Source organism: Dryobates pubescens, chromosome 5 (genome assembly GCF_014839835.1).
Source record: "Dryobates pubescens isolate bDryPub1 chromosome 5, bDryPub1.pri, whole genome shotgun sequence".
In the NCBI taxonomy this organism is placed as follows: domain Eukaryota; kingdom Metazoa; phylum Chordata; class Aves; order Piciformes; family Picidae; genus Dryobates; species Dryobates pubescens.
Window position 1 is genome coordinate 20,398,079 of NC_071616.1, and position 21,072 is coordinate 20,419,150.

General features: G+C 42.2%; 1 protein-coding gene across 1 annotated transcript in view; it reads left to right on the plus strand.

Annotated features, from left to right (window-relative positions):
* MTHFD1 (methylenetetrahydrofolate dehydrogenase, cyclohydrolase and formyltetrahydrofolate synthetase 1) overlaps nt 1–17,109 on the plus strand; it is a 39,983-nt gene extending 22,874 nt beyond the window's left edge. Inside the window, exons 16-28 of the mRNA XM_009903605.2 lie at nt 1,702–1,804; nt 2,956–3,032; nt 3,998–4,138; nt 6,795–6,863; nt 7,390–7,501; nt 7,671–7,810; nt 8,271–8,312; nt 9,346–9,446; nt 9,980–10,157; nt 11,198–11,305; nt 12,219–12,371; nt 16,634–16,742; nt 16,885–17,109. Of these exons, the coding sequence (XP_009901907.2) occupies nt 1,702–1,804; nt 2,956–3,032; nt 3,998–4,138; nt 6,795–6,863; nt 7,390–7,501; nt 7,671–7,810; nt 8,271–8,312; nt 9,346–9,446; nt 9,980–10,157; nt 11,198–11,305; nt 12,219–12,371; nt 16,634–16,723 (1,314 nt within the window). The 3' untranslated portion in view covers nt 16,724–16,742; nt 16,885–17,109. The remainder of the gene's footprint in view (nt 1–1,701; nt 1,805–2,955; nt 3,033–3,997; nt 4,139–6,794; nt 6,864–7,389; nt 7,502–7,670; nt 7,811–8,270; nt 8,313–9,345; nt 9,447–9,979; nt 10,158–11,197; nt 11,306–12,218; nt 12,372–16,633; nt 16,743–16,884) is intronic.
* Nucleotides 17,110–21,072: the final 3,963 nt, after the last annotated feature.

Consider the following 21,072-nt stretch of genomic DNA (forward strand, 5'->3'; position numbering starts at 1 on the left):
CAGAAACCCTCATGTTGTCCTCTAGATCACTGTACTTGCATTTCTATTTTCTTAACTGAAGTGTGCAGAAGTGTGGTAGCCTTTCTTGCAGCACAGAAAGCAGTGAGATGCAGCCCTAAGGGGAATAATCACTGATATAACTCTCTTGATCATATGCTGTATAAATAACACAGTGGCAGAGGGATTAGTGTCCTTTATTAGTAGTGTCAATTCAGTCTCCTTAATGCAGTTTAAGAAAGGACCAGAATGAGTCTTTATACTTCACACCCAGTTACAGCTAGAGATGAATAGTTCCCATGTGAGAGCTATATAGATAATCCAGCACAAAAAAAAGTCAATTTAGAAAACTGAGCAAGAAGAGAACATGGAGAATTTTTTGTCTTACCTAGATTGAGCAAATGGGAAATTTGAAAAAATGCCTGTCCCCTGCATTGCCTGCTCCTCCTCTCTCCAAGAAAGGATTCCTAGTTAAATGAGTCACCCTGTCATTGAGTGGCAGTCCCTGAGATAACTGCAACTCCTCTGATCCTCAAATTAATATGAACTAGCACGTGTCCCTCACCTCTGCAAAAATGAGAATTAACAGAGGAATAGTTTTGCACTGGGTTTGAACCTTGTGGCTGGGAAGACAGCTGTGGCTTGCTAAGGTCATTTGAAGTACAGCCCTGTTTGTACAGTTTTCAGGCTGGATTGATTGCCCATTTGGAAGTCAGGAGCAGTAGTCAGACTACTTAGGAAGCTAAAGCTCTGATTTATTAATTGGCTATAATGTCTCAACCATTAGAAAATGTGTGGTTTGCTTCCACTGCTGAGCAGAGAAGGTATGTCTCATTGCTTGGCATTCCAGATGGACCACTGAGGGAACTCTACCCTAGTCACTTTTCTGGTTATTAAATGTAGAGATGTGAACAGGATACTAATACTCCAGAAGGATACTGTCTTTTTTGTATTTGTTTGTTTATTTCTTCTCTTAAATGATGTTCTTGAAGAGGAAGAGAACAGACTACTTCTTCCCTGCTGTTCTTCAGGAGGAAAATACGACTTAACTGTGTAGTTAATTTAAAAAAGCTTGCTCGTTCATAAATCAACCCAAATCGTTTTCCTCATTCCTGAGCTTGCACTTGTATCAGGCTTCTTGAGATAATTCTTCTCTCAATTAAGCAACTTGGCAAACTGCCCATCCTCTCAGTACATTCAGGATCAGCTTTCTGGGATCCTGACAGCCTTGTGACTGAATTGTTTAATTCCTCCTTTGTACTGCTTAACCAGCATGCTGAAAGCAGTGTCTTTTATACACATATGGCTGTGTGCAGTGACCCTAGGCAAGCTAATGAGAAATGGATGTAAGCATGTGAGACTAATGATCAGAACTAAGCATGTAAGGAGCTGCAGAGCTTTCTCTCACTTTTTCTGTAGATGCCTTGCACAAAGCTTGGTAACGGCCTGCCCTAATGAGCAACATTGTCTGCCTTCTGTTTTACTAACTGGCAAGCAGCAAGCTCCATTTCCAGAAACACACCAACCTGGGTCATTTTAGTTGTTGTGGGCTCTAGGAAAAGAGGCACCAAAAAGGCATCCCCTCTTTATATCTAAATATGCAGGTGCTGCTGTCAAAGGCTCAGTTGCTCTCGTGAGAGGTTTCATTTCTGTAACTCTTTTCATTATATCTCTTTTTATTTTATTTGTCTTTTCCTCCTATAGAAGTTGGGCATTAAAAAAACTGATCCTATGGCTTTGACAAAGGAAGAAGTAAAATTATTTGTGAGATTGGACATTGACCCAGACACCATAACATGGCAAAGAGGTACAAGAGCTACTAAATGAAGGAATTATTAAAAAACAAAATGTGTGTCAAAAGAGAGGTTTGCACAGGCAGCAGAAACTTTTCTGGGAAAATGGGAAAGAGGGCAGAGGTGGCCTCTCCGATGTGTTTGGTGGGACAGATGCCTGCAGCTGGGATCCCATTTCTAAACAGTCTGGTGCAGGGCCTTGAATCCACTCTGAATTCACAAAATAAAGACTTCACTAATTGGTGCAAGTTTGTGTTTCTGGATTTGTCAGTCAGTGAGGGAGTTGAGTATGGCAACAGTAGTCAACAGTGTTTTTATCTGACTGTGAGCAAGAAGAGGTTTCTGCTCTGGGATTAAAGTCAGTTGTAATCTGCCCACTTGCTCTGTTTGGACTGACAGCAAGCCACATTTTTTAAAAGTTCTTAAAGATACCTGAAGGTATAAAATTAGTCTTTGTTCTGGCAGATTAAATATTTCACTGGCAAAAGAGCTTTAAAATACGGACATTTTCTTCTGATTTAGACCCCAAGAGTGTTTCTCGTTATTCTTTTTATCAAAATGCAGTGTGAAATTTGTTTCATAACCTGTAATGGAGCTAAAATGCTGTGCCTCATGGCAAATGTTTTGTAAAATACTTACAATTCTTCAAGCAGATAGTAAGAAACAGCCAGTATTCCAACAGTTTATATAGCCAGTATGCAGTACTTTATATTTCTCAGGTACTTTGAGTTAATGTGGCTGTGTGCCGGTGCGCTCACGACAGGGCCGGATCTGTCCGTTTTACCACTTCACTTACAAAATCAGAATTGTATTGCTTTTTGGCTGGAATAATTTCCTGGTTTCACATTGACTAATAATGCTGAGAAAGTAATTTGAATAATAGCAGCAGCTCTGCTTTTCAGTGAGGCTTGTGGCTAGTGCACAGAAAGGGAGGTAGACTCTCTCTAGATGCAATGCAGGGTCTGCATGTGACTCTGGGTATCCTAACTTGGTTCCGTTCAGTTTTGGGGAATAACTGCATGGAGTAGCGCTTGCCATTCTTTAGGGGAAAACGGTATCTCAAACTGCCATCCTCTCTTCATAGAGGATGTTTGGGATAGGGCATAGATGTGACTTAATGCCTTACAGTGTGACTTCTCATTTTTTATCTCTGCATTCTTTGCAGTGGTGGATACAAATGACAGGTTCCTTAGGAAAATCACTATTGGACAGTCTCCAACAGAAAAAGGCTTCACTCGAACGGTAATTATTCCCTTTATTTACATGTTTTTAAAAGTACTTTGAAGCATGATCCTAAAGCAAGGCTGTGTAAATCCAGATATTTCCATTTTTTCACCAGTACCTTGTTAAAGAGAAAGGAGAAAGTCCCTTCAGCCAACCAGTTAAATATACTGCTCATGCAGTGTTTAGTTTTATTGTCTGTTCCCTCCTTCACAGTTGTCTCTTAAATATTGGCTTCCCAAGCTGGGATGACTGTTACATGGTGACAGTGGTACCCAAGTGCCCTTGGTAAATATGATGCATGGCAATGGCTAGTCTTCATCGCTGCAGATGCTTTGGGGGGGGGGATGCATCTAGCCACAACTAGACATAGTATCTGAACTTGTTATGTGGGTTGATTATATAATCAATACAGTAAAATAAGTAATCAAGGCTGTGATTCCTCTCACCCATTAAGTAACTGTCAGATTAGTAGTTCAAATGAATTGTGCTCAGAGAAGCTTCTCCTATTGACTTGAAATGCCCCCAGGGTGCTTAGCTTTGATGGAGGTATTTGCATTATGTCAGTTGAATTCTGCCCTTAATTTCCTTGAGAACCTGATTTATTTTTTTGTCATTTACTGTACAGTTTAGTGATAGTCAGATGAGTTAGTAAGCTCAGCCTTCAAAAATGTAATTTATTAGTGTTAAATGTTCTTACATGAATCACTACTGAATGTGTCAGGAGAGTCATGTAATAGCAATAGAATAAGTAGATTTTACTTAATTTTGCAGGGAAAAAAAATCAAGTTTAACATTGCAAAATTAAATGAGATATGTTCTTGGAGTAATGCTTTGGATTTCTTTTATACTTGCATGTCTCTAATTTTATTATTAATTTTTTTGTTATAAAGGTGGTGATTTTTGCCTTGTTTCAAGTATTTAGCAGAGGTAAGGATTGCTGCTAAGGAATCTTTGAGTTCATACTTTTTATTCATCTCTTGCAGGCTCAGTTTGACATCACAGTGAGCAGTGAAATCATGGCAATTCTTGCACTCGCTGATGGGTTGGAGGACATGAAAAAGAGACTGGGCAGAATGGTAGTAGCATCCAACAAGAGAGGAGAACCAGTTACAGCAGATGACCTTGTAAGCATCACTCACTTCTTAAATGGTTTTCCCTATTACTTCTGAGGGTCCTTGGGTTGAAAAGCACAGAGATAGTTCTGTACAGAAAAGACTTCAGCATATAGAAGATCAAAGGTGAAATCTTAGCCTCTGAAATTAAGGTTTATCATTTCATTGTGGCTAGTACCTTACCCAGAGTGTGTGTGTGCACAAGACCTGGGTAGGGACAAGGGATCTTGTGTGATGTGTTGTGCTGTGCATCAGGTTGAAGGTAGCACCACGGACATTAATGGGGAACTACACAGTGGCTTCTAGATAAAAAGCACATTTGTGATTCAGAACTTAAAATGTATCCTGCTGGACATCTTGCTTCTTCTGCTCCCTGGAGTGAGGAAAACATTGAGCAGGAACAAGTTTAATTACAAGTAATGAAGTGAAAGGCTGTGAATGCTGCAAAAGCCAAACCCTTTGCAAAAAGTACAAGGTCTCAATAGGGCAACCTTTGATGAGGAACAGAAATCCTTTATTTCCACTGCATGAAATGCTGTGTATAATTGTAGCACTGGTCATGTCTATTACCAGCATGTAAAGCAGTAGTTGCAAGCTGCAGCACTGTCTGCAACTGTCCATACCATAATTATTAGTATGATTTTTAACACGTTTGAAGAGAGTATCACCCAGCACTCTCCGAAATATGATGCTTCAGCATGGCTTGGGGGGAATAGCCTGTGCCCCAGACACTTATTCCAGTAAGTGTTTTGAGGGTGGCAATCCTGTTTGAACAAGGGAAGGAGAATTCATCTCTCTATGTGAACTGTGCGATGACGTTTAGCCTCAAGGCAGAGAAGAGGCCTATCAGAACTTCTGCACTAGTCAACAGAGATACCATAATGGTTCTTACTATTGTCCTGTACAGTAGACATATCACAGCCTGCTTTGCACAAGACAACAATAGTAACAGTATTGTGGATCTGCATGATGTGGTCATGGGGTTTGTCTTGTGTTTTCTGTTAAAACGTGACCAGTGGGATAGAAGAACCCACAGGGTGGGTATCCTGACCTGCAAGGTGGGACACAGCTTACCCAGCTCTTTCTGTCTTGCTGTGGGTTTTTGTGTTTGTTTTCTTGTGTGGGGTTTTTTTTGTTTGTTTCACTTCTTCCCAGGATAAGCCTAAAAAAACAGTAGATTAGCAATGTGGCCTGACTCTGTCCTTGCAGGAAAAAGGCCAGGCCAGGAAACGTTTATCTGTAATTGTCCTTGTGTGAGACATTTGTTAGGAGTGAGGGAGGGCATGTGCCAACAGTCTGTAGGCAGCTTTGAGATTTTAACTCCTACTGTTATCATGCTGCCAGTTTAACCTTAAGTATCTGAGTTAAACCATGTTTTGGAAAACAGGAGTCTCCCCTGCTGCTCGTCAGCAGTGGAGGCAGATGGTGCTTGGGTAGGGATTTGCTTTGAGTTTTACATAGAGTCCAGGTGATAGAAATCTTTAATATCAAGATCTCTTTCACTTTTAAAAAATTCATTAATTTTGTCCATTACAACTGCAGAGTGGAGGACTGACTGTATTAGACTTGTCCAATAGGTTCTCTTGAATGTTAATGTTTGCACTGATGGCAGCCATTGGCTTGCATCACTAGGACTGTGTTACATACTCCTCATGCAGGCAGAAACTTGGTGATTGCAGAGACCACTCTGGCACAAGATATCTGGGTCCGTCTGCTGAGATATAACCAATGTCATGAGTGTGCGACCAGGAAACACACACAAAAAAGGGGGAGGTAAATGTGGTGTAAAAACCTGGGATGTATTGAAGTGCTGCTGAGTAACACAGGCCTGGAATGTCACCATGGAAATCTTGCTCTGTAGCTTTCATTATTCTGGAGATGACTGAAGTTTAAATCTTATCCATTAAATGTTAAATAAGCTTTCATGTGGCAAGATTGAAACTAATAAAACAAAGCAATGAATATCTTTAAAAAAAAAAAAAAACTTTCCTATAATTGAGTGCTGCAATCCAATTGAAATTAAAAGGGAAGAAAAAGAAATCATGGCTAAAGAGTTTCATTACTGCTGTGAACATTTGGCTCAGCACCCGTGACAGTGAATCTAGTTACTTTTGCAAGTGCTGGGTAACAGCCAGCGTGGTTTCCACTGGACTCTGTCAGTCACAAGAGTTACCAAGCCCTCATGTTCTCTTCACAAAGCAAATCTAGATGAAATCACAAGCTTTCATTTTGCAGTAGGGGATATTGCTGCACCTTGAGGCAAACAGGAGCTCCATAGTCTGCCTTTCATGATGACAGCCAGGTATTTCACATGAGCACAGAGGTTCACTTTAGAAGTTATTTCTGCACAAGTGGCTTGTGGAGGATGAAGCAGCTTGTTATTACATTTTAAGGCCAGTAAGTAGAGCCTAGCTGCTGAAATGAGGAAAGAAGAGGTCCCAAACAAATCTGCATGCAAAACCTGCGAAAATTGCAATGGGCTATAGTAAACCATATGCACCTATGGGTTACTAACCTTCCAGTTGTTCCTTATACCTTCACTATAAAGTGGTGGCAAGGCAAGATCCTGAAAGCTCACCAGGACAAAAGCAGAGCCTTGACACTGCATAGAAACTGTCTCATAGTCTTGGTACATACCAAAACTGATTGCTTTCTTTTTTTCTTGTAGGGAGTGACTGGTGCTCTGGCAGTCTTGATGAAAGATGCTATTAAGCCAAACCTCATGCAGACACTGGAGGTGAGCACAGATGATTTCCTATACATGCATTCTCAAAGCCAAGAAGCAACCAGTTTAGTTCATGCATCACAATCAGCATGGCCTTACCTAGAGTTGGAGGTTTACTGTGGTTTCCTACCCAAGGTTCAAGGCTAGGGGTGATGTCTTTCTAGTCTGCCGTTGGAATGTGGGATGACCGCAAGGAAATACACTAAACTTTACTGTGTTCTGCTGCCTTTAATGCCAGGAAGTGTTTTGGGAATCTAAGTGGTGTGGAGGAAAGATAATGGCAGAGAGTTGCTGGGATTTAGCCTAAGCGGATTAATTTCTCTACTTGTGTGGCTTATTATAATCCTGTTTGCCCTGTAGTCCTTATAACTGATAACAAATATTTGATCAGAAGGCTTTAAGATCCATTGTCTAAAAGCATTTTTTCTTTACCTTCAGGTACCATAGTACTTAGCTCCTGAAATGCTGCAGATTTGCTAAATTGTACTCTCTGATTTTCTTTTTCTCTCTCTTGTCTCCCACACGTGTCCTTTTCCAGGGAACACCAGTGTTTGTTCATGCTGGACCTTTTGCCAATATTGCACATGGGAATTCTTCAGTGTTGGCAGACAAAATAGCACTGAAGCTTGTGGGTAAAGAGGGTTTTGTTGGTAAGTGCGTTTGGTTTTGGCCTGTTTAGGTCACAGGGAGGGATCTGCCGCCTTTTATCTTTACTGTCTTTGGGGTTTTTGTCTTGGAAGAATCATTTGATTTCTATAATCAGAACATGGTTTCTGCACCCAGCAACTCCTCACAAGCTGCTTTTAATGTCTACTTTAGTTACAGAAGCAGGATTTGGTGCAGACATAGGCATGGAGAAATTCTTCAATATTAAGTGCCACTATTCTGGTCTCCAGCCTCATGTCGTGGTGTTGGTTGCTACTGTCAGAGCACTGAAGATGCATGGAGGAGGCCCTACAGTAAGTACTGGCCAAGCTTTTCTTTAGGTCTTGGGGGCTATTACTGTTGCTCTGATCCAGTCGCTTAAAGCACTATAGGGTTTGATACACTTGTAACTGTTGAGATTGCAGTTGTAAAAGGAATCTGGGTGTTCCTGTTGCTTGTAAGCTGCTTCACTGTAGTGTGAGACAGGTACGTGCTTGCTTGTTTTACTGTTCTAATGAAGTGCTTATATGCTGGGCCACTTCAGCTATTACTACAGTCGGTCATTTGTTGTATTGTGAGTGTATCTTAGTCTTCTATTTATTCTCTTTTTGTTGCCTTTATAAAAAAGCATCAGCTTGGAGTTGAATGTTTTATGTTGATGCCATTTAGTAAGAACCATGTATGAATTGCTGTCCTGGATAAAGATCTTACCCATCTTTTTTTAATTCCTTGTTTTTGCCTTTTCTTTTCTTTTCTTTTTTTTTTCTTTCCCAGGTCACTGCTGGGGTACCTTTACCAAGGGAGTACATGGAAGAGGTAACCTTCTTTAGCTCTTGTGACAATTGACCAACTAACTGCAGTCATGACATGACATTGTCATGCAGTGCATGCCTGGGTAGCTAGTGTGTCATTTCTGTAGGTACCAGGGAAATGCTTTCTCGTGCAAACTATAATCTTTTTTTTTCCTTTTTAAATTAATGATGTTACTTTGGCTCTGCTCTTTCAAGCATATATTGTACTTGACCTAGCAGTATTCGGAGCCTTCTCATTTCTTCTGAGCTCATGAAATTGTCTGTGCGCTCAATTTTTCATAGTAATACATACTTTGTGTCCCCTGACCCTCTCAGTATGAAGTAATTGCTTGGATGAAATATTGTCTCTGAAAATATTCAGAGTGCCTCTCTAATTACTCTCTTAGCAGCAACAGTTTCTGGTTCTATTCCCCCAACGCCCTCTTGCAAACAGAGAGGAAGGTGAACTAAAGTCTCAGCTTCTATCCTTGTGTCTTAAACGGTTGTATGCACTTGGATAATTGGTCTGGCTGTCTTTATACTGCTGCAGCTTTTTCTGTTGTGGAGCTTCTTTGAACAGGAAGGGATGGAGTGCCTGAATTTCCATGAACAGTCTCTGATGCTGAAAAATATAAATGTGTGTAAACCAAAAGCCATTGCCTCAGACTTCAAACAAGTGTCATAAAATTCACTGCTAATGGTATTTAATACATAAAGAGGAATGTGTCAGAGAGGAAAATGAGGCTTTACTCTGGGGAGTTAATGAGCACAAGTATTAACTTACTAAGAATTATTTAAAAAAAAGAGAGATAAAAGATGATTTCTCTTGCCTTGGCAGCTGAAACTAGTGATCATTAGCAACAGTCATTCCTTTTTCTGTCTTCCATCCAAGAGCAGGCACTGATCTGGACTTTTCAGAAAGCCACACTAGGGATTTGTCTTTGATTTCATTCCCATTTTGACGTTTTTATCATTAGCTGTGGACATAGCGGATTTGGAACAAAAGTTTCATTGCTCCTGTTAAAATGTGCTTCCTTGCTTTGCTGTTTTCTTTACAGAATCTTCAGCTGTTGGCAAAAGGCTGTAGTAACCTGAACAAGCAAATCCAAAATGCACGGATGTTTGGTGTCCCAGTAGTGGTGGCTGTCAATGCTTTCAAGTAAGTCGTACTGCACAGGAAAGATCATCTGTGGAACCGCTTTGAACTGGTGTGTTAAAGCTGATGCCAGTTGAAGCACAGTGGGTAGCTAAGGATTCTTCATCTGAAGTAAATATATATTGGCTGATTTGGAGAAATTATAGACTTTAGCTTGTTGTATGCACATGATATTAGCACCTCTGAATCAGCAAAACAAGCACCTTTTTGAGTTTGCCTCTGAAAACAGTAGTCACGTTGCCAATACCAGGCAGATACACCAGAAAGTCCAGAACACTGCTCAGTCACTAGCTGTGAGTTTCTGCATGCAGATCCAGACCTACCTGTTGCTGTCTCTTCTTCTGTGGAGTAGCTTCTTTCACCAAAGTGGAAAAGGCTGTGGTGATAGCCCCTCAGCAGGTTCTTGCTGGTTGGATTCTGTGATTTCTTTGGGCAGCTTTTGGGTGTTGTCAACAAGAGTGAAAAAGTAAGAGAATGAATAGGTAATTTACTTTGTGTGCATTCTGGTGCAAATGCATAAATCTTCCTCGTTTCAGAACGGATACAAAGGCAGAACTGGCCCTTGTAGTGAAATTTGCAAAGGAGGCAGGAGCATTTGATGCTGTGGAGTGCACTCACTGGGCCGAGGGAGGCAAAGGAGCACTTGCACTGGCCCGAGCTGTTCAGAGAGCATCACAGGCACCCAGCAACTTCAGGTTCCTCTATAACATGGAGGTAAGAACTTGCAGTCTTATGCAGTATTACAGAGGTACTTTGTTTGTAAGGTGGAGATCAGTTGCTGCCCTGAGAAACTGAGAAGAAATTTGATTTGAGAACATAACATTTATTTAACTATTGTCAAAGACCTAGTTAGTCAGTTCTTGTTCTCAACTACTTTTGATACTGAATGATGTTTCTGTGACTCTGCTAGAGATGACAAACAGGTTTCTACTGTGGCAGCCATATTCCAGGGAATGGAGCAGTTTAGTTCCTAAACTTGAGACGTATGCTATCCTGATAGCATGGACAAGAACAAGACTGGCCAAATCCGTTACCTTACTGCAGGGTTCCTAGGTGCACTTGTTGCACAGGGTGGTAATTTATACACCAGACTATGGGACAGAATTTGTCCATTTTTAACATTTTGTGGTTTGTTGTGGTATTTTTTCTCTGCAAGTAAGGCCCATGGAGTCAGAGTGCAAGTCAGGGCAGAAGAGATAGGGAATGTGTGTGTTGTGTGTACGTGTATATTTCTGACTTTGCAATGGAGGTAATGAAGACACTGCTAGTTCCCAGATTATGGCCTCAATTCTCCTTTAATATCAAGCACTTATTCAAGAAGCTAATGAGGTACAGGGCTACTGTTCTTATTTTTTTGAAGCTGTTTTGTTTGTGCTTTTATTCTGCCATTAGCTTGTATTTCCTCAAGTTATTTTTTGTCCACTTTTTTACTTCAATTTGAGAGAAAATAGATGCCTCTTTTGCAGTAGAGGTAATTAACATATGAGCACAGTTTATAAGAAATACTGCTGTGTGTCTCTTTGTTTGTGACTGTAGGAAACTAGCTTTGACCTCTTAGAAGAGAAGCAACTGCAACAAGATAAATGTGTTTTGAAACTCCTCAGATTTCTGTTTAGCTCTGGGAATAGCTCTTCTGTCTGCAGACGAGCACTGCACAACATGTATGACGGATTGTGAAGCTGCCACGATGTTACAAATGTTTGTAGATTGTCCATACTGACTTGCCTGGCTTTGTTTTGTTTTGCTTTTTCTAGCTCCCTGTTATAGATAAGATCAGACTTATTGCACAGAAGGTCTATGGGGCAAGTGACATTGAGCTACTTCCGGAAGCACAGCAGAAAATTGCCTTGTACACTAAGCAAGTGAGTTTTCCACATCACTTGATACCAGTGGTGCTTTTCATATAAAATACTGAACAGAGAGGTTCAAATTGCATGTGAAGGGAATCATCACTCAAATTAATGTCATGGCTCAGGACTCATTGGATGCTGTTGTGGCACAAGAGGAAGAGGTGGTTGTGTGGTGAGGGAGAAACTGGCCCTGGCTTCTAGTGGAGAAGGCAGAACTCATCTAGCCCAGTAGCATATCTGTGTTAGTGTATGGGGAGAGGAGGGGGAAGTTTCAGTGATCTTTCTCTACTGTACTCTTTAATTCTCCAGCAATTTGGGAATTGAAGAACTACAAGTGATCACACTGGTGCTAGTCTCTAATGGTTGGAGTTTTTTATTATGAATAATTTCATTTCTGCAGTCCATTTACTGCTGCCATGTATAGTTTCTTGCTTTCATGTGTCTTGTATATTCCTTTACAAATCTATCAGAACACCAGAGCCATATTATTGCTGATTCCTCATGACCTCCAATTACACTGATCAAACATTTCTAATTAACTGACCTCAGCTGCACAAGAACTTCAGCTCTGACATTTATAATGTTTGGAAAAGAGAGTAGAAAGTAAGTAAGTTAGCTATCAAGTTTATATATCTAAGACTTCCATACCATTATTTTTTTCCCTCAGTTGGATGTACTGGAGGCTGTTTCTTTAATGGATCTCCTAGTGGCTTTCTTTATTACTTGATGAGTGGTGGGAAGAGAGTTTGAGAGATGGAATGAGCATGCAGAATGGACCATGGTTCTGGCAGGCTGCAGATGAAGTGTTTTTTAAGGAGTAAAATACCCGATGTCTGCAGAGAATGGTAGAAGAGAGCAGTTACATTTGTGTACAGGAAAGGTTACTGGGTTTTCATTTATTTCTCTTTTCATTGCCTTTCCCTAGGGATTTGGAAACCTGCCAATCTGCATGGCTAAAACTCACCTGTCATTGTCTCATGACCCAGAACAAAAAGGAGCACCCACAGGGTTTATTCTGCCAATCCGAGACGTTCGAGCCAGGGTTGGTGCTGGATTCCTGTATCCACTAGTAGGAACGGTACGTCACAGAGTGAAACCCTGAGCTGTGGGGTGAGGGGATAAACCTCCATCTGCACTCCAGTGAGCAGTTACAATACTATATTAGGAGATTTTGGTGTTTACAGTTGGTGTTTAACAGTCTCAGTGTAACGGTTATTAGATTCCCTTACTAGGTTTTTTTTCAGGGGGAAGAGGGAAGCTAAAATAAACCACCTGCAGACTTGGCAAGTCCCCAGTGTACTCCTTAGATCCCACACCTGTCTTCTTGGGTTTTGGGGAAAAGGTGCACTCTCTAGCTAAGGAAATCTGGAACTACAGTCTGGTAGCAGGGATGGGTGAAATCCTTGACCCACCCAATTGCTGTTGTATCTTTGTGTTCTTGATGGAAGCACTCTTCAGTATTGCAGGTGAAGTCATGCAGATCAAGGTAGAGCAAGACAGCTCCAAATCTTACAAAGCAAACAACTTTTGATGGAACCCTTCCAAAGTGAAGCTAACCTATAATATTAATCATTTGTCAGTCTCCCCTCCCATTTGGTTCTCATGGTTTTGCTGACCCTCTGTTTGCTGTTCAGCCTGCATCAGTTCCAACAATTCATTTCACTGTTCCCTTGAGTTTTTAGCTTCTTTTCTTTGATGTGATTGGCATAATGTCAGCTGAAAGGAGATAGAGTAGCTACAGTGGAAACAGGATCGTGGAACAGCTTTGACATGAATTGCCTGGCAGAAAGAGGAGCTGTGTGCAGAATGCACTAATGTTCAGGTTTGCATCCAAACAAAGAACATTAGGATGAGAGGATTTACTGGGGACTCTCTTCTGGGCAAATGTCAAGTAATTTCTTGGGTTATTTTAGGGGATTCAGCAGCTGAAGTAGGGAGCTTTGTCTTTCTCTTACTTTTGGGGCCTAAACATTTTCCTGAAGTCTTCATGGCAACTTGTTTTTTCTAATAAGCTTTCAAAAAGTATTAGGAGTACATGGCTCTCATGATTAAATTTGCTGATTTAAGAGTTGGATCCCTTCTTCCTTCAAATGCTACCTAGAGCCAAATATTGGATAACTTTTTCTTATAATTCTTTAAAAGAAAGAAAAAGTAGTTAAGGGTTTCCAGATTACCCAACATAAATTAAATAACCACATCCTGATTATAGTCTGGCTCATCCATCTTTCTAAAGAGTAATGTGTGTTTGGGGAGAAAATGAAAGCTACCATGCTTCTTTACATTATGAATGGCCTTTTCTCGCCAGGCAAGATTTAATCCAAACAATTACTTCTTTTTTTAATAAGCACCAGAGAAGGAAAGAGTAGATGGCATTAATGAGCCCTACACAAAAGAAAGATGTTTTCAGACATTACAATTAATATTTTGGCTCTCCTTTTGATGTCTTCAGTTTCAATGAAGTTGGACTTTTCCTTTCCTGCTGCCATCCCAGATTCCTAATGTTTTCTTGGACATGTAAATCAGTGTTAATTCCGACAGAATTGATGGCAGCTTAGGAACATGAAGGTCGCTCTTCTGTGGTATCTACAAAACCAGGGAAGAGATGGCTGTTCAAGAAGCAGTCCAGGGCATTTGGATCAGATCCCTATTTTAAACCTATTCAGCAGGAGGTGTGTTAGCTCAGAATAAGTTTTTGGCAGCAACCATTGAACTGTGTGAGCTGAAAATTCAGCAAATATTTAGCTCCGTGAGAAGCTTTTCTGAGAAATTTGTCGTGAGCTTAATCTCTGGTGCGTGCATATTCTTATCTGAAGATAATCACAAAGGTATGACACATTGTATTTTTTCTCAGCTTCTGAGTTTTGGTTTTTTCCCATTTCTGACACTAAGTTGAAACTGTTGTACTTCAGTCAAATACTAGATTTAACTTTGAGCATGCAAGGTAATGAAAGTGGGGAAAAAAAATGTTGGGTTAAAATAGGTTGGGTTTCTTTTCTGGTGGTGCTGATGAGTTGAAAACAAACTACTTATTCAGCTCTGGTGTTCAGCTCTTCAAAAGTTCCACAAGTGCAATAAATACATTTTTATTTGGTATAGGTTTTATTTAAAGTATCACAGTATCACCAAGGTTGGAAGAGACCTCAAAGATCATCGAGTCCAACCTGTCACCACCGACCTCATGACTAGACCATGGCACCAAGTGCCACATCCAGTCCCCTCTTGAACACCTCCAGGGACGGTGACTCCACCACCTCCCTGGGCAGCCCATTCCAATGATGAATGACTCGCTTGGTGAAGAACTTTTCCTCACCTTGACCCTAAACTTCCCCTAGTGCAGCTTGAGACTGTGTCCTCTTGTTCTGGTGCTGGTTGCTAGAGAGAAGAGACTGACCCCTTCCTGGCTACAACCACCTTTTAGGTAGTAGTAGAGAGCCATGAGGTCTCCCCTGAGCCTCCTCTTCTCCAAGCTAAACAATCCCGGGTCCCTCAGCCTCTCCTCATAGGGCTTGTGCTCAAGGCCTCTCACCAGCCTTGTTGCCTTTCTCTGGACACGTTCAAGTGTCTCGACGTCCTTCCTAAACTGAGGGGCCAGAACTGGACACAGGACTCAAGGTGCGGCCTAACCAAGGCAGAGTACAGGGGCACAATGACTTCCCTGCTCCTGCTGGCCACACTATTCCTAATGCAGGCTAGGATGCCATTGGCCTTCTTGGCCACCTGGGCACACTGCTAGCTCATGTTTAGGCAGCTGTCAATCAGCACCCCCAGATCCCTCTCTGTTTGGCAGCTCTAAGTCTTGCAAGGGGGTTAGTGATATCTGTACGGTCTAATTTTTTTTCATGTAAGTTAGCAGTGGGAATTGCCCTATGTTTGAGTGGGTTTTTTTTCAGCACATGTGGTATTGATGGCCCAGAGGATAGTGAGGGAAAAGTTCATCAGCTCTGAAAATAACTGAGGGCATTAAGCATTGTAGGCACTTGTAAAGAAAATCAATAGCCTGGTTAGCAATTACCGTGTACTGCATAGAAATGCAGGGTTTAAGCCTACTAAGAAAGATAGCAGAGTAGCCACTGTGGGCTGCCCCGTGGATAGGAAAGTGGGAAAAATGATGATTCCTTACAAAATAGAAAGTGCAAGAAATAGTAAGGTCAGGCCCATCTTCAGCAATATGGCACTTCCTACACTGTTGAATATCACTGTCTCACCTCCTGCTGTGGCCTTTAATATCTGTAGGTAGAGACCTGCAAAGCTCTAGAATTCTTCAGTGATAGGTAAAGAAATGAGAACCTTCTTCCTCTGTGTGGCTGGAGACTAATAGTGACTACAGTTGAGAACAGGAAAACCCCTTCAGACACTTTGGATATCTTAATTCCTTGGCTCTTGAGAGGAAAAATATCCACACAACTAAACACAAAGAGGGTTTTCTCTGTATCCCCTCTTTTCTTTGCCTGGGAAAACAGCAGATCTGACAGAATGCTGGTGCAGTCCTAGGACACATTACAGAGCAGACTTCAAGTGGGTTTTACCTCCATGTAAGCTATGCAAGACATGCAGTGACACATTATATGTGGGATTGGTGTTAGCGCTTATAAATGGCTTAGGAAAATGGAGTGGCACTGCAGAAGCTCTCCCCACAATTTAGAGAACTGTAGGAAATGCTTAACCAACAGAGCTTTGCCTCCTTGTTGCTTCTCTTATTATCTAAAGGAAAATTGGGAGGTAGTTTGATTAGGTTGCCAAAGAGATCTTTAATTTACTGGAGATGGGCAAAACAATGCTGATTGTGAAAGCTGAGGCTGGGTGATGCAGATAGAAAATGAGACCTTGGATTTTTTATTAAAGGGATGAATGACCACTGACACAAACTACCAAGCATGGTCACAAGTTGCCCACTTTTGTATAGCATCTGTGTTTAGCCTACATGTCTGCTGGACTAAACGTTGAGTTAGGGAAGCAAAGCCTTACCCAGCCGCATTAGTAAATGAGGCCACAAGTAGTTGTCTCATCACAGCACAAGTCCATGAAGGCTTCTCTAGCAGTTAGTTGGTCAGGTGAGTATCTAAGTACTTTGCTAAATCTTGGGCTCAGTCACTACTAGAGGCAAAAGCCAAACTAAATCCTCATCATAAAAACCAAAACTACTAGATCCATGTACTGAGCCTGGACTTCCTGACTTTGACGATGCTTCACATTGATGGATGATGGTCGTGTACCTAGTATGTACATGTGCAAGGAGCTGCCTCGGCGGTTGCCATCACAGCCTCCAGAAAGGGGTGTAGTATTGTCTTCTGCATGGAACTATGCTGCTTTCATACTGACATGTTGTCTTTTATTGTCCAGATGAGCACTATGCCAGGACTTCCTACAAGACCCTGTTTCTATGATATAGACTTGGATCCAGTGTCAGGAGAAGTAAATGGGCTCTTTTGAAAGGAATTATTAACAGAAGGTAAGTGCCTTGAAGGCTCTCAATAGAGTTAAGCTAATCTTAACATTATGCCATATGTTTCCAAGTGACATTTGATTATAATGCAGCCTGAAAATTGCTTGCAGTACTATATAATAGTAATTAAATTTATTTTTCTTTTTAGCTCCCAGAACACCTGATGAGTCATGTAAACAGAACTATGCTCTGATCTTTTGAAGTCAAAACAAGATATGACTGAGAATATAGTGCAAGAAGTGACTGGAACAAGGAGCGTTAAAGAATCAACCACTTTAAATTTGTAATAATTTTTAAACTGCTGTGTTGCAAGGTAGTTGACCCTGACTGTGTAAAGCACACTTCCCCAGCAAACCTCCTGCTTCATAGCTGTAGCTGAGTACAGAAGCTTGGGTTTAGGGACCTTTTCTGATTCAATGACATTATTTTAATAATTAAATATCCTGAAGCTGGAGCTGTTTGAAAGAGTCTTGGGAGCCTAATTGTCTTAACCATAGGGCTTTCGTAGCATATATTATCTTTGAAAGTCTTGTGTGCCGCCTATTCCGATTTGCCATACTGAGTTCTGTGTTCCACTTCTCACGCTGTGGGAGAAACTGCTGCGCTCTGAAACTGCACAATGTCATTTAAAAGAGGGAGCAAGGAGGAATCCTCTTTGCTTCTCATCTCTCTCCAAAAGTGCTTACACTGGCTTCTGCTGTGAATTACTCCTGCAGGCACCTGAGCCACATCAAATTTCCCTTCTAGAAAGTCCATCTGTGACTACTGTATTCTGCTGTTAATGTGAATGAAACCTCTGGATATCATGCTTGTTGTAGGGACTGGATCTCTGACCCATATTTCTGGCTTCTACCAAATGTGTCTTTTAAACCACCTTATGCTCAACAGTAAGTACAGTTGCACTGTTGATAAGCCTCGTTTTCTAAGGTACCTTTTTGGTGAACAGACACAAGGTCAGTAGTGATCAAGTCACTTGTATCCGGTTTTGTCAGCAGGCCATAAATCATTTTGTAACATAAAAAGATCACTGCTGCCAATTTTGTAACTAATACAAATAAAGTGGTAAATGCTTCAAATGCTTTTTGAGTTTTAATGTATGCACTGAGGTTACTGAAGTAGAATTTATTTCTGTGATTAACTGCACACAGCAGCAATCCTTATATTGACAAGTAGGAGTGATTATTGCAGTAATAAGTTGCCTGCAATGCACCACTGTGTGTGTTTAATCTTGTTTCCTTTCCTAGATGATGTGTCATCTATAGGAAATAAACTACCTGAATTATCCCATGAATTTGAGATACTTGCAAAAATAGCTGAATTAAGACTTGCAAGGCCCATCTGTTTGCATCAGAACTGACTCTAAAAACACTGGTTTTGGTAAGAAGTGGGAGAATCGGGATGTAGATGTGCACCAATGTACAGATGCATTTGTAGCACACAGATACTGTGTGTATATATACAAACATACATGTAGATTGAGAGCTGTATCTCTCAGGTTATTCAGGAGAGCTGAATAATTATAAAAATGACCTGGTTGTCAGAAGCAGATAGAACAGCCTAAATCATCATAAAAAAACATTTGAGATGCATTCACAGGCTCCTAAAATTCTCTTTTTGATGGTGTCCAGATGAGGAATTACTGGCAGCCAGATTTGCCAGAACCACATACAAGCCACTTGCAGGGGGTCAGGAGGGCTGTTCCCTGTTGCTACCCAGCCCCCTGCCTAACTGAAAGTGCCTCCTTACCTGCAGCACCTTGGCCAAGCCTTCCTTTGAAGCTGGGTGCCAGAGCTGATGCTGCCAAGTCTGCTGTCAGTTCCTACATTTAATCGTCCCTGCTGCACTGCCTGCCTGCGAGCGCTCTGCGCTCCACCTTCATTTTATGCTTATGAAAGATGGGATAAGTGCAAATTTATGCTAAGATTAGCCTCCTTTTAGTTTAGCATGAGATCATAGACATGTGCTTGAAAGAGACAGTTCAAGAGGTTGGCAGTCCACTTCCTGCAGTGAGGCAAAGCCTTGGCTCAGACATGAAACTGTTTAAGGGTTTGCTGTGCACAGCAGGACTGGTGGGAACAAAAGCATAGAGGCCAAAAAATGGCCCCAAGCATCTCTAGAGGTTAGCGGGAATGCTTTTCTAACCTGCACTCTCAACCTGTTGGGATGTGAGAGCTCTTTGGTGTCCCTGCTCTAGGTCTTGCAGGACTGCTACAAAAATAGGTTGTTTTGTTTTCTTTTTAATTCTCTTTTGCAACTAAGTATGCCAGCTAGTTCTTGCCCTATCAACCGGGACACAAAGGACACTTCATTTCTCCTAACTAAATTTTGGAAGGTTGTCTTCTTTTCTGGTTACCTAGAGAAGAAACAGATTATGTAGAAATTTGTTCTCTGTGGGCTATTTGTGGACCTTTAGCTGGTGTTATGGCCGTCCATTGCCCCAGCTGTGCTATAATGAGATTTTGGCATCACATCACATAAGAAATAACATTTAATAATTACCATTTGTACTAGTGATAGGGACAAAAAAAGGAGAAAGTGGCTGGTTTCATGCATATCACCAGAACTTTGGTGTGGGCCTGGAATGAAAACATAAGCCTACAATTGGACGGGAATCTTCTTTCAAGCTTATCCATGCTCTAACCAGCTCCTCAGCTTGCCACAGACCCTGTTACCACAGCCTTCGGTGCTACCATCTTGCCCTGGAGTGGCAGGAGGAATTCCATATGAGATGTTTCTGAATGGGATTGATGAGAACCTCCCATCATCATGCCACCCTTGAGGGAGTGCACCACATGTAAATCACCCTCACGTGACCCACTCTCGTTACCCCTGCCTGCTTTCCTCCCTCTTGCCCCAACTGCAACAAAGGAAAACGTTCTCAAGCCAAGGGGCCTTGCTTGGCTTTAACACAGGTCATAATTAGAACCCACCATTCACCCAAGGGAGAGAAGCTGTTTCCAGAAGAGCCTGAGTGGTGAACACAAGCAAACGTATCTCATAGGGGAGCTTTTAAAAGGGCAATTCTTCTTGTTGCTTGATCCTCGTTTCTGCCCTGCTGGCTGGTTTTCAGCCCAACAAACCCAGGTTGTACCTTTCCTTTCCATGAAGAAGCTAAGGAGGAGGGAGGCCATGTGTATTTTTCTAAGGCTGGACTACACTGGAAGCCACTTGCAGATTCAAAGTGGGCTGCTTTGCCTGGTTTCTTATGTGCAGACGTGCTGTGAAGTAGTTAACGTTTGTGGGCGTCAGTCAGCTACCTGTGGAGATGAATGAGGACATTCAGGCATCTTGAACTACAGTTTCATGTAGTTCACCAACTGCACTTGGTAGTCCTTTTTCATAACAGCTGGAGATGCAATTTTTTTTTTTTTAAGTCAGGTCTCAGCTGCTTTGGAGAAAAAAGGCTCATACAAGAAAGGCACATTCTCTGGTATTTTATAGAACATAATGGCTTGGGTTGGAAAAGACCTCAAAGATCATCTAGTTCCAACTCCTCTGCTACAGGCGGGGGCTCTTTCCATTAGACAAACCTGCTCAGCCCCTCATCTGACCTGGCATTGAACAGTTGCATGGAAGGGGCATCGACAACTTCCCTGGGTAGCCTGTTCCTGTATCTCACTGCCCTTACACTAAAGAATTTCTTACTAATACCTACTTTAAATACCTCTTTTAGTTTAGTTTGTGAGGGGGATCTTGCCCTGGGAGGAGTGATGCTGCCCTGTGAAAGAGGAATGTGGCCCTGCAAGAAGAGCAGGTGCTATCCCATAAGGTCCAGAATCATAAAATGGTAGGCATTGGGGAGACCTCTGAAAATCATCGAGTCTGGCTCCCCAGCAGGTTCAGCTGGAGAGGGTTGCACGGGATCATGCACAGACACGTTTGGGATCCCTCCATAGAAGGAGACTCCACAACCTCTCTGGGTAGCCTGTTCCAGGGCTCTGTCACTCTCACAGGATAGATGCTTTTCCACATGTTCAGATGGAACCTCATGTGGGCCGGTTTGTGCCTCTTGTCCTGTTGCTGGGCACCACGGAAGAGTCTGACTCCATCCTCTTTAGATGTTGATCAGCACTGATGAGCTCTCCAGGGTAACCTGCCGCAGGTCTCTCAGCCTCCCCTCGGCGCTGACCTCCAAACGCAGAGCGGCAATGCTGCTCCCCACTCTGGCTAGGCCAGGGCCGCGGAGCCCCCTCCCCAGTCTCGCGCCCTCAGCAGGCTGCCGGCAGGCTCCCGCAGAGCCGCTCCGGTGCCGGGGGGCGGTCCGGGGGCTGCCTCGGCGCTGGGCGGGGGGCTGCCGGCAGCGCCCTCCCCGCCGGCCCGGGGGGCGCGGCTGCGG